The 12,956-nt window shown below is 43.9% G+C and overlaps 1 protein-coding gene across 2 annotated transcripts; it reads right to left on the bottom strand.

Moving 5' to 3' along the window:
- Nucleotides 1-1,224: 1,224 nt before the first annotated feature.
- Nucleotides 1,225-12,249, bottom strand: TFAP2C (transcription factor AP-2 gamma). 2 transcript variants are annotated; one of them, XM_074210316.1, is made up of 7 exons: nt 11,996-12,249; nt 10,169-10,642; nt 9,964-10,015; nt 8,479-8,701; nt 7,810-7,928; nt 5,719-5,860; nt 1,225-5,012 (listed from the first exon to the last, which is right to left on the bottom strand). In XM_074210316.1, exons 1-7 carry the CDS (start codon nt 12,041-12,043, stop codon nt 4,727-4,729), a joined length of 1,344 nt encoding a protein of 447 aa, XP_074066417.1. In that variant the 5' UTR covers nt 12,044-12,249; the 3' UTR covers nt 1,225-4,726. The 2 variants fall into 2 exon arrangements, with proteins under 2 accessions (XP_074066417.1, XP_074066418.1); XM_074210317.1 differs by lacking the exon at nt 11,996-12,249 and adding an exon at nt 10,989-11,070 and having other exon boundaries at nt 1,226-5,012.
- Between the last annotated feature and the right edge of the window lie 707 nt (nt 12,250-12,956).

The following is a 12,956-nucleotide window of genomic DNA, read 5'->3' as shown; positions in this document are numbered from 1 at the left end:
TCTGATCAATGGGCTCCCCAAATTTTGATGATTGTATAATTGTCTTCAGAGAAGTCTTTCTGAAATGTCAGACTCTTGTTTTAGAGGATCCATCAGGCAGGAGAGAAGCCCAGGCATCAAGGAAATGTGCCTCCTAGCAACTTTCTGTTAAAAAGTCTATGATGTTTGAGATGTTGAGATGCAGCCATCCTCCTTAGGTCACAAATCAAGAATCACTGATATTATCCCTGTGTTCTAAGGGTGAAAAGTTTCAAAGATTTGGGCAGTGTTAGCTGCTCTTTCGAGTATGTTTGGTTTCGTGAGGATTTGGAAGTCTCTCATCTATATAATTTTGAGGAAGACACTGTTAAAAACACCTGAAAAAGAAAAGGTACACTCATCCTTCGCTCACCAGGGAAGTTCTCAAAGTTAACTTGTTAACTTGAGTTTCAGCCTACGTGAAATAGTATCTTTACTAAATTCCCCTATGGAAAGAATGGTAATATGTGTTTTCTCACCAAGGAAACATGTCACATTACACATTGTACGAAGACTGTCATGAAAGCATTCAGAGTTTAACACTGAGTTTAAATTTGACTGTTCTCAACAAATCTATTATAGAAACCTGTCCAAGGACAAACTTATGTGTTTTGACTGTCCTCAATTTCCACTCCCCATCCATCTCCTTCCATCAAGATGTTATCCATTAGAAGCAGGGAAATAGCAGTGTTTATGATGTTGCCAAAAAATAATTTGAGTACTCCATGAAAATATGGGCTCTAACGTAACAAATAAAAAAAATCACAAGGTCAAGTTATTTCTGTAGAAGATCATGTTCCATGTTACTTGCGGACAAAAGCTCACAAGCTTCTTTATATGCTTTGTGGAGTGTGGGCATAATGAAAGCTTGCATTGGCAAATAAGGAAGGGTTCTGGTTCTGCTGAATCACTGGAAATGTCACATAGAAGGCTGATTTATAGATTTCAGATATAAGTAGTTGATTCATTGGAAGAGACCTGGAATGTTGGGACAGGACCCAAAAAAAGAGAAACTACAAGTTATTGGTTACAAGCTGATGTAAGTAAATCTTAAAAAGAAAAAAAAAGGTTTATTCCTATCCAGATAAACCTTCATTCATCCCAGAATCTGAACTGTGAAAACAAAGCTTACTTATCTTCCATAAAAATCAGAGGCAGCCAACAGAAAGAGTAGACTTGATAAGGGTCAATAACCACACTCAAGGCAATGGAAGGGTCTCTTACTGACACTAAGCTGTCTCCATCCATCACTTGTACAAAACCTTAGACCATTTCCTTCTCAAGCCAATAGTAGTTACTCATAGCAGAGGAAGTTGGCTGACCTCCCTCCTATAGGAAAAAGTAGTCCTGCCTAAAAGGAAAAAATAAACATCCAAAGCAATGCTTGAGAATTGGACACACTCCAATAACCAAGGATCTGCTGCTTCCCAAGTTATGGGATAGGTCTACCTGGTGAGTGATTCCAATTTAGTTCATGAGCAATATTGTACTGTGGGAACTCCCATCTCAGATCCTAACTGACTAGCCATGGTAACTAGTATAGTAAATAAGCTGGTTTCCCTAATCAATTAAATAGGGTTTACCCACAATGGGCCTGAAGGAAGAGATAGGGATTTGAAAACTTAAAGGAGAACCACTATTATTAACCAGTCATTATTCCAGGTTTTTGGGGTTTTAAGCTTTCTTGTCCCCTTACCTAACTTTTTACAGCAAAGAGTCAAACTATTGGGCAGACCAGCACAACAACTGTTCTTACTAAGGAGCAAAAAACCTGACTTTTGACAGGTCAAAAAAATGACAATAACTTCAGAGCAATCAATTCAAATGAGAAACAGACCAATCTCTTTACCTTTCCCTCACATATGATTCACACCCAACTCCCCACAAACCAAAATTCATGTTAAGATTGTAATTTTTTTTTGTAAAACACCTGGTTCTGGTAAGAGACCTTCCAGGGAAGTTAGAGACATAGTCTTCTGAAAACACACTAAGTATCCAAACTGGCTATAAGCCCAGTGATCAATATATGGCTCATCTAAACATAAAAAAATAGTTCATCTTACCTAAATGGAACAAGTTGGTACCAACAGACAATTGATTGATTTTGCTTCAGAGTAATGAGGAATAAAATGTAAGCATCCTTATTAAATCCCAAGACACTAAATTAGTTATGAGCCTGGTTATGTCCACTAATAAATAGCTCACAAATAGCTAATCTACAATAGCCTAAACATGCCGTATTTATTGAAATGTGCTGTCATGTAAGGAAGGGATAGCCTTTTGAGCCAGTGCGTGCTTTGAATAACAGATATAATGCATATTCCAATCACTCATTACTTTAGTTTGATAGGAGGTCTGGACAGATTCAAAGGAGCAAATAAGCTGCTCTCAAAGACTGTCCCAATATAGGGAGAAGTCTATGATTTAATTTTATGGAAGTGCAAAGAACTAGGGGCTATTTTATTAGGATCTTCTGGAGAATTAAGTATTTTCCCTGGCATCAGGTCAATGGCATTTCAAGAAAACAAAGTCTATTGTTGACAGGAATAAATATACTAGATAGACGCCATAGAACTTGATGGTTCACTGTCTAGGAAGCTCCCGATCTGAGAAACAACCAGCACACACTCAAGGCTCTAAGAGTCTCTGTTGAGTCACCCCTATTTGCATTCTTTCTCTTCAATTGTCTCTGGGGCATTTCCAGTACATAGCCCTAAATTGCAATTAGGCACAGTTCTTGCAAGCCAGCAAGATGTAAGAATTGTGAATCTCTTCCAAAACTGTCCAAAGGAAAGATTCTACAAAAAGAAAAAAAATTCTACATATTAAACTGATCTTTCCCTTAGTGGTTCCTTCAGCAAATCTACAGTAGAGACCAGATAAAATCAGTCTACAAAACATCAGCAGTTCAGATACCATCATTGCCAAGGAACAAAATATTAAAATACCAAAGTAGAAGCTAGCTTAAGAGATGCTCACAAAGAACTTAGGAACCAGGAGTTGATGGATCAATGGTTTTATCCACTATAGAAAGGCCTACACTCTGTTTCCTTTCAAAAACAAAGTCATTCTAGTCAAACCATTTCCTGGAAGATATGCCAGGGTACTTAAAACCTGAAATCAAATATTGGTGGTATGTGTCCAAGATCTCTGCAAACACTCTTCCTTGCCAGCCTCTCTTTCTCCTAAAGAAAACTACAAAAAAAAGCCCCCACTCACAGAAAGAAGATACCTTGAATATGATGGTTACATTTTTACTGGACACAGAATTGCCTTTGACATCATTTTGTTTTGTTTTTTTGCTTATCACTTTACTTATATGCAAACTGCTATAATTCCGTTCAGTTATGAATTAACAAAAAAAATCAAAAAACAATTTTCATTCAACCAAACATCCACTGCTTTGTTTCTATTGAGAATACTTTTATTATTATAGTTATCATATACACAACAGAATTATATTGGGAACATTTACAAATAGATGGTTATTTAAAACCTTTCACTTGCATACACACGGAACCCTCATTTTTGCAGGAGCAAATCTTATTGGGAGATGTTACAATTATTGCCTTGTGAACAGTTTAGATAATTCAGTGGCAAGAACTGAAAATTGGAATTGCCTTTCCAAAAATCCAAACATTTTAAATACCCTATATAGCATATGTACTTGTTGTGGTTAAACCAAAGGATGTGTTAAGCTCACCCCATTCCCTTTTAAAAGTTACCAAAGTTAAATTTGAACCCCGTTAAAAAAAATTAAGTTCACCAGTATTTACATATCCCATTAAATTACACATAAATAAATATGTACATTCAACACACTCTTTCTCTTAATACAGAGGCCTCCCTGGTAGTATAATTTTGCCTGAATAGGCAAAACAAAAAGAAAAAAAAAGTTAATGTTATGTGCCTAGTATTTTCAACGTTTTTTTTAAAACAGACCAGATATAAATATGTAAATAAAGTCAATACACCTTGAGAGAAAAGTTTTCCAAGATATTTCAGTTTTGAGCACTAATTCAAAATTTCTCTATAACACAAAAACACCTAAAACACAGACTTTGACTCAAAGTTTTATAAAACCTAAATTCTCTCCTTTGGAAGTGTGTCAAATGTCATCCAGTAACAAGATCAAATAGAATTTTTTTTTTCCTTCATAGGGTAAAAGACTTGTGATCTAGGAAGCTAAACAACCTTTACATAAACATTGAATGAAGATAGATCTAAACACCTTAATTCTAATACTGCAAAATGGTTACTGTTGTCATGGAAAAAATCCATGATAAATTTGACTTAAAAAGGAACAATTCTTAATTAATAGCATCCAAAATACTCTACACCCTTGGCTATTAGCACTAGGAATTTTTAGAGGTTCAAAAACATTTTTAGCACCACTTTTAGAGCAAAGGGGAAGGGGGAAAAGGGATATAAAGGTTTAAGGAGCAAGTTCCCAACAAGTACCCAAGCTTGTAGTCTTCTGATAACTTGTCCACAACACTTTGGAGATATTGCAGCTTTAGAAATACAAGACTCCAGAATGGGAGGGTGTGTAAATCATGAAGATCCTGAATAAGATGATGTTTAATAAAGTAACAATTTTTTTTCTACATTGTCCCCTAGGCAAGAAGACGATCCCATAGGCAGTATTATGGAGAATAGTTTCCGTCCTTTTGAACTTTTCCCCAGGCTGTACTCTCCCCCCCCAATTCTATTTCCGGTGCTTATCCATTTTCTCAATAGTTTTGTTGGACTCAGCAGGGCTTTGGTCACCAGTGTTCATGTAAGTTTTGTCTGCTATTTTTAATGCCTCATTTAGGTAGTTCTGGACAGATGTCATAGCTGCACATATGGCCGCACTCCCAAAGCCATGCGTTATTAGACTGAAATGAGTTAGGCAGCCTTGAATGGCAGGATCCAGAACTGGGCTAGGTCTAGTATTTCCAAGGGGAGTCCGGTCCTGAGTGAGAAGATCTGTGAATTCCTTACAGATTTGTCTATGAGACAGAAAAAAGAAATCTCCATGAATAGGGAATCTCAAGGGACAACAAAAGACAAACACATCAACGTCATCTAAATTATATTTTTTTTTGGGGGGGGGGAAGAGTGGGTAACTACTATTCTGTTCTCAAGGAAACCTGCAAATTCTCATGGAAAAACTAGCTACCTGGGGTCTGTGCCAAGCCTCCCATCTCACTTCAAAGCAATTTCATCTTTCAAAGGTTAACTTTTTCACAGAACTAATGTTTTGGTTGTTATTCAATTGTTTTTGCCAGAATGTTCTTCTCCTGTCTTAAATTCCTACTAGTTCTGCTTCATTTACCCTAATTTTAAAATCAATTTAATGTTACTTTGGGTGAGAACCTCTTCAGCTGCAGTTAACTGATTTTCGATGGATAGGCAGCAGCTGAACTGGGGCACCTCATTTAGCCACATGTCATATATACAACACTGAGGTTGCTTCATTAGAACATCTGAAATCTGTTAGCCAGACAGAAGGTGTACAATTTTTTAAAAATTATTTTTAGATACTTTTGGGAAGGAGTGCCATGATGGTCTGTTTCTCAGTTCAAAATAATCTATTTGTAACTTCTGAAAGGCTAGGGCTACACTGTAAAATGTACCATCTCATTTTTTTGTGCTTAAAAAATAAAACTTTAAAAAAAATCTAGTTCTTTATAAGCAACCTGACACAATACTCACTTAGCAGCAAGCAGCATGTTCTTTCTAGTACCGATTTCATTCCGTCCTAAATGTGGTCTGGTTAAATAGTCAGCTACTGCTTTAGAAGGAAACTCAGTTTCACAGATATAACCAAAATCTCGGGCTAGATGCACAGCTTCACCTACAACAGGTAACAATTCTAGTCAAATTTAAGCTCAAAACAAACAAACTGCATCAGGTTTTATTACTGCTAAGACAAAAAAGTGCTACCGTGCTTATTTCTAGCCAAATAAATTCACATCTGGAAAAATGCCCCCCCCATTAATATCCAGCAGTAAAAACTCAGGAGGTTCAGAAAAGCATTCTTACACTGGTACTGCCTTCAAGGAACAATGTTCAGTATATAGCATATACAACCCAATCCGTGGAACTTGACAGCAAAAATTAGTCAATTATAATAAATTTTTATTTCATAATAAAATTAATCATGGAGTATACATACTTTGGCTTAAGTCAGATAACTTTGAGCTAAAGTAAGTTGTTAAATGCAGCCTTTGAAAAGCAATTGCAGTAGGGAGAAAAGGGGTTTAAAGGGTTCTTCTTGGAAGTTAGGAAAAAGTGAAATTCCTTTGACACATACTGATCCTCTAGGCATGTCACTTTTTTGGTCACAATTTTAATGGTCCACAAACACTCAAGACAAGTTGCACACCAGATAACTATTAGTAAAAGGTAACGGGGTTCCTATTCGAACAAGGAGAAAGAGACTGCATGCATATCACTGTGTCTCCAAGTCTCACTTTAACATGTACCTTTTCTCCTAGCAAAGATTTCAAGATCTAATTTAAGTAAACCCAGTGATAAATTTGTTGAAGACTTTCAAAACCCCCAATACACCCAACATGCTGCTCCTTCCATTACCAGAGACCTGTCTATTCAACTATATTTTATGCTCTATTGCCTTCTTATGAAGGGGGGGTGGGGTGCGGGCACCAGGGGGAGATTAGAATTGTAGGAGATAAAAAAGGACTAAGAAAGGCATCTCTCTTCACTTCACACATCAATATGCTCAACAACTATAGCCACACAGACAGATGCATGCACAAACACAGAATTGGGACAAAATCTTAAACTGAACCAAATGACTAGTTCTCTCCTGTAGCGTACAAGGAAGGCTTCAGAGGAGCAACATGAATGGGTCTTTATTCCATCAGGTCCACTCCACTTCTGTCTAGAATGTATCTCCTTCCCCAAGTCACACTCCTCACTGACTTCCCCTAGGCCACACTGAGAGTATGATGATTGGGCCAGGATTGGAGTGTTTGCTCAATCTTTTTACTACAATCCTCTCAATGCTCCAAGTCCATTTTCCTCCTGAATATAATATGCTTGAGTTGAGGTTTTTCTTTCTTTTTCTTCTTTTTTTTTAAAGTTGCATTTGTTTGTGTTCTTGGACACCTTCCAGGGGTCTTCCACTGAGAGAGGCCCAAGCCCTGTTCCCAGCTCCATATGCCAAAAAACAAGTGCTACAGGCTCAGAAACACTGGGGATTGGTTTCCAGATCTGAGGTAGAGGATCTGTTCAAAGAGGACTCCCATGCTGATAGCTTTGCAGTTTTAAAATTCTATAGAGAAACCTCCTTGGTATCATTAGTTTTTTGATTCTTCTCCCCTTCTTTGAATGCTTTCTACCTTGATACCACCTCACAGACCAAACAGAACCTGCAATACTCTAAGGAATGAACAAAAGACATTCTCAAAATGAATCTTTTCTTGCTAAAAACTGCCTCAATCATTTCAACTAAGAATTCAGTTCAATACATGTAAGAATGGAAAATGCTAATTCAAAGTAATGTCCCCCAAAGCAAATATTACTTTTATAAGTATCACAGCATAGGTAAGATACCAATCTGTGCAAAACAATGGGAATGCAGTATCTTAAGACATTGACTGCACTACCCTAAAAGATTACCAGCTAGTGACTATATACCTTACAATTTAGCAACTTATATACATATACAAACACCCCATTTCCCAAGGATTCTATTTATTTTTCTCCACCTAAACCTTACAACTATGGAGGGACATATTGGGAATTTGAGGAAGAAAATCAGTAATCCAGCATACTGACCTTCTACCAAGGAAGTTAATAATGTCACATTAGCAGCTTTTCTTCTTCCAGCTGGAAGATTTAAACCGATTTTATCCAACTTTTCTCGCAAAGAACGGCCCCCATTCTTAGATTTGGCTCTATGAATGAAAAGTGTGACCAGCATTGAGGCATCAAGTAACATTAAGTAAAATGAAAAATTATCAGATTTCATTTAATGTTTAGATTATTATAAACAACGAGTGCTTTCAAATGACCTCCTTTATGCAGTTGTGTCACTTTCATGCATTACAGAATCATTAGCAGAAACCAACAAGTTTGTCTCTCTTAAAGAACAGTTACAGAAAACAAAATGGAGAAAAACACGAGTTTGACAAGGGGGAAAAAAAGCAAAAAAGCTGATATATAGCCACGAGAATAACTTAGGGCTGGCTCTTATATAGCATGAGAGTCAGATTTTAACTAAATAATAACTTGCTGTTAGACCCATTTTAGCACTTTCTTCTACATTTAACACTTTTCAAAAGGGAAATGTATGTTTAAAACTCTCTGGGTCTATTAGAATTCAGTGTTAGATTCAAAGTTACATAAATGTTAAAAATACTTTCCCCAGACCTTTTATAAAAACAACACCCTACCCCAGAGTTGGGTGTCCAGGATGAATACTAGCCAAAGATGCTTTCCCCTCACCTTCTCAACACACCGCCCAATAGGGAGGCATTTAAGCATTCAGGAGAGGAAAGTCTTCGCTGGACCTCAGCTACAGTCACTTTATATTTGGATGTGGAGCTGAGGAGAGAAAGTCTTCCAGGAACAGAGCAAAATACTTCATTATGATTAACCACTGCTCCTAGCATCCCATCCTTCTGACAGGGGAGACCCAAGGAGTTGTTTTTGGTCATTGAAATAGGACCTGTAAAGAGCAAACAATTATCAAAACAGTTACAAAAAAGTGTTAGAGCAGAAGATAGTGTCTTCATAGCTAGTGTTTGGGACATAGTAGCCATTAAAAAAAACAAATGCTGGAGATGACAGTTGTTTTCGATCCTACTATTTATTTTATGTCATTACTGGGTTACTAAACAAAGTTGGGGGGTGGGAGAAAAGAAGTTCTGGATATAGAAGCCAAGGTGTCTCAAAATGTCTCATTCTGGAATTGGGTAACATTTATCGACCAAATTATTTTCACCATTCTGAGTCTTAATCGTTATCTCCTGCACTTAGCTGATGTCTGAAGCACATTAGTAATGGCAAGAGCTTAATAAATGCATTTATTGCAATGAAATGCAAGGGTTATAATAGATGACCCAGAAAATTCCTTTTTAGGGATGAGTATTAGTCTTTTAAATCTAAATAAATGTCAGTTGACAAAGCAGAAAAAATTCAATTTTATAGAGTTGGCACAATTTCTCCAGCAATATCCAGATTCTGGTAGCCACATTGATTGTATCAAACCAAATCTTTTTTAACTGCTTGTTATTTCTCTTCAAATTAAACTAATTTCCATATTTAACACTTTTCAAATAGGGTTTCTAAAATCTGTCAACTTGTAAGCCCCAAGGGGCTTAAAATTTTTAAAATGGATGTGTGTGTAAAAGTTACTTTATTTCCACATTTAGAAGTCCAAATAAAAGTCTTTGTCAAACTGAATTGGGAGGTGACTTTGCTATTAACTAAAATGGTAAGAATTACTTGTATTCAAATTAACCAGTCACATTTTAGCATTTGGGCTGAGTCAAAAAGATCCAAGTTTTCTCACTGCAGACAGGATAATAGTATGTAACCTGTCTCTCTCCTCAATAGTTTTTCTTAAGTAATGTTCTACCAACATTCCTCTTTAGCTCCTTCCAGAAGCAGCTTTTGCTAGAGGGGAAAAGTAGACCCTACTACTGCATCCTGAGACACTTGTTCAAGGCAGAAAATAAAAATTTTATTTCACCTAGACTTAAAGGCAACTCTCAAGCCTTGCCTTCTTTCAACTATCATCTATCTAGTTTGAAACAACTTCTTGCAGTTTCTGGACTTTAATCAGTTGATGGGTTTCCAACCAAACAACTCTGAATGTCTGACTCAAAGATGTAGAGAGGCCATTAAAGCCCAAAGAGTTTTCCACCCTCCCAAGATCGAAGTTGGGCTAGGAGAAAGATAGGGAAAGCTAATTACAATTTAACGCACCTTTCCTGATGACTGTCTGATCATGCAATAGCAGATGTTGGTCTTCCACGTTCTGGGGGGGGGAAAGGACAGTTTCTATTTAGAAACATAGATATAGAAGCAAGCTCAGAGAGTTTAGAAAGGCAAAAATCCTGGCTTGGCCTATATGCTCCAAGTCTAGTCTGCCCCCCAAGCTTCCCCCTTTCTGGGGTCCCGGGCTGCTCACCTGCACGTCTTCCATTTGGTGGGTCATGTCGTGTAAGCCCAGGTTTTCTACAAGCGCGGCATCGAGCCCGTGGCTGTGGGGCTGCAGGAGTAGCTCGGAGCGTCTGTAGGTCTCCCTCCTGGCTCCGGGGCCACCGGCTTCCAGCCCGGAGAGGTGCGGGACCAGGCCCGGCCTGGCGTGGTGGCTCAGGCCGGCCGGCTCCTGGTTCTGCCGGCTGGGCCAGGTCTGCTGCTGACTGGCCGCCGGCGCCGGCTGGTGCAGAGGGTTGATGGAGAAGGGGTCGCCCAGGTGGGAGTAGGGGTCGGCAGACTGGGAGTAGGGCAAGGGCTGGTAGGGCGGCGGGAAGTAAGGCGGCTGGAAGTCGGCGGCCCCCGAGTGTGAGAGCGGCGGGGCGGCGGGGCTGTAGAGGTGCTGGCTGACGGCGGGGAGGTGCGGCAGGCGGGGGTTCCCATTGCTGCCGCCGTCGTGCCGGTCCTGGAGGGAGAGGTCGGAGAGTGAGGAGGCGCAAACCCGGCTTCTGCGAACCCCGTGGGCGCCGCGGCGGCCACCCCCTCCCCCGGCCCTGGTCGGGGCCCCGGCCCGCGCATCCCCGGGCAACCCCACCGGGGCCCGGGACTGGGCCCGGGGTCCTAGGCCGGCCGGGTGCCAAGAAGGGGAGCACGGGGACACGTGGAGGCGGCCCAGAGAGGCAGCCGCGGGTCCTCGAGGCGCCGCACTTGCGCCCGCGCCCAGCTCGCCCTCGGCCCCGCCGGGACGCCCCAGACTAAAGGAGGTAACAGGGACCCCCGCCCCGGGCCCGGCCGCAGAGGGCAGGACGCACCGCGCGGCTCTCCATGGCCCCGCGCAGCGCGTGCGGCCGGGGCCGGCGGGCCGGGCGGCGCGTGGCGGCGCTTCTTCCTCCCGCCAGGACGCCACGCGGGGCCGGGCGGGGTGGAGGGGCATTTGGGTGGGGGCAGGGGTCCCGCGCCTCCGCCAGCGCAGCCGGGCCGGTGCCGCCAGAGCGGCCGGGGCGGGACGGGGGGCGCTGCTGCGGGAGAGCCGCCTCCCGCACGGGGGGGGGGACAGAGGCGGGACTTGAGTTCCCGGGGGGCGCAGCCTGGCCCGCGATGCCCGGCCCGGGAAGCGCCTCGTCAGGACCCCCGAGGGGCCCTCCCCCTGGCGGAGGGACACGGGCCCTGCGGCGGCGGCCGGGGCGAGTGCGCGATGGCCCCCCGAAGGCGGCGGCGGCGGTGCGGCGGGGGGCTGCGGCGGCCCCCGGCCGCGGACCTCGCCTACCTCGGCGCGTCCTCTTCCTCTTCCCGCTCGCCGGCTCCCTCCTCCCTCCCACTCCGCGAAGCTCCTCGTCCAACCTGTCAAACAGGCTTTTTCGCTCCGAGGACGCTCGCGGCCTCAGCTATCCTCCCCGCCCCCCCACCCTCAAAGCCTAACTTTCTGTGTTTCCCTGAATTCTGGATTGAACGTCGGCCGGGCCCCGGAGGAGTGACAGCAAGGGGACTCGCGGTGTCACCGGCCCCTTTTTTCATTCTCCGACTTCTCTTACCCCGAATCCCCACTTCGGAGCTAGGAGACACCCCCCCCCCGTGTAAAGTTAGGGGCATTTTCACTGCCACTTTCTCCCCTCGGGGGGGGGGGGGCGGTAGGGTAAAAGCGAGACCCCAGCACAGGTAAACATCGCTAGCGCCCGGACCGCGGTGACCCATTCCCGGGGGCCCGGGAGAGCGCTCCCATCAGAGGCCATTCATTCTCCCCCGAAGCCTTCCATTTCCTGCCCCTTTCAGGCTCCCCAACTTCGGATGCGCCGGGTCCCCCCATTCCCGCCCCGCTCACCTCGCAGTCCTCTTCGTACTTGACATTGTCGGCTAATTTCCACAACATGGCGTCCGGAGTACCCCAAAATAGTCGCCAAGATCCAGGATCCCCCCACCCCCCAGGCGGTAAATCCAAAGTCGGGGTCAGGGTCGCTGGCTCCCCGCCCCCCAGGCTGCCTGGGCCGGGCTCTGGGTCCTCTTCAGACGGACTGCATGGGGAGCCGCTCCCGGGAGGCAGCGGTCTCTCTCTCCGCTCCGGAATGGTCAAGGATCGGCGCCCGTCCCAGCACTTCCCCCGCACCCAGCCAGCCTTAATGGGAAGAGCATTAACATAACTCCTCCCCCGGGACTGCACTGAAGGCCCAACTTTGAGGAGACACCTCGCCTCGGCAGCCAGTCACCGGGCCCGGCCGGCCGGCCGGGCCCCACCCAGCGCTCCTCCCTCGCTCTCTGGGCTCCGGCGTGGCGGCGTGCCAAGACCCACGCACAGAACGGAGATGGAGGGGTGGGAAGAAGGGGCTGTGAGCGTGGAGCCGGCGCGCCCGGCGCACTGCGCGACCTGCGCTCCCGGGAGAGAGCCGAGCGCTCAGACGCGCTTTTCTTAGCCCTCCCCGCTCCTACCCAAGCTAGCTTTTATTGATTGGGCGGGGTCGATATTTTGGTAAAGAAATTCGGGAGTAAGGACAGAGTGAGCTTGCTCGAGAGGGAAGCGGCCGAAACACAGTGTGAGAGAACATGGTGAGTGGGTTGGTGACAACAGTTCGGCTGCCCAGCCGTTTCGAAGGGGGCTTGGCACCTAAGCCCAGTAACGGTGGAGATGGATGTTCTAATGCACCACATCCCTGCCAGCTGTCAAATAGCAATTCACGTTTATGGAGCATTTTAAGATACTTTTTCTTTCGGTTCCAGTGCAAGAAATACCTCATTTTTTTTTTTTGGTCTAGTCCAGGCCTCGAAAGAAGTCTGAACCGATGGGACTT

Source organism: Macrotis lagotis, chromosome 1 (genome assembly GCF_037893015.1).
Source record: "Macrotis lagotis isolate mMagLag1 chromosome 1, bilby.v1.9.chrom.fasta, whole genome shotgun sequence".
NCBI lineage: Eukaryota > Metazoa > Chordata > Mammalia > Peramelemorphia > Peramelidae > Macrotis > Macrotis lagotis.
Note: the sequence above shows the minus strand (reverse complement) of the source record. Positions and strands in the feature narration are given on the sequence as shown.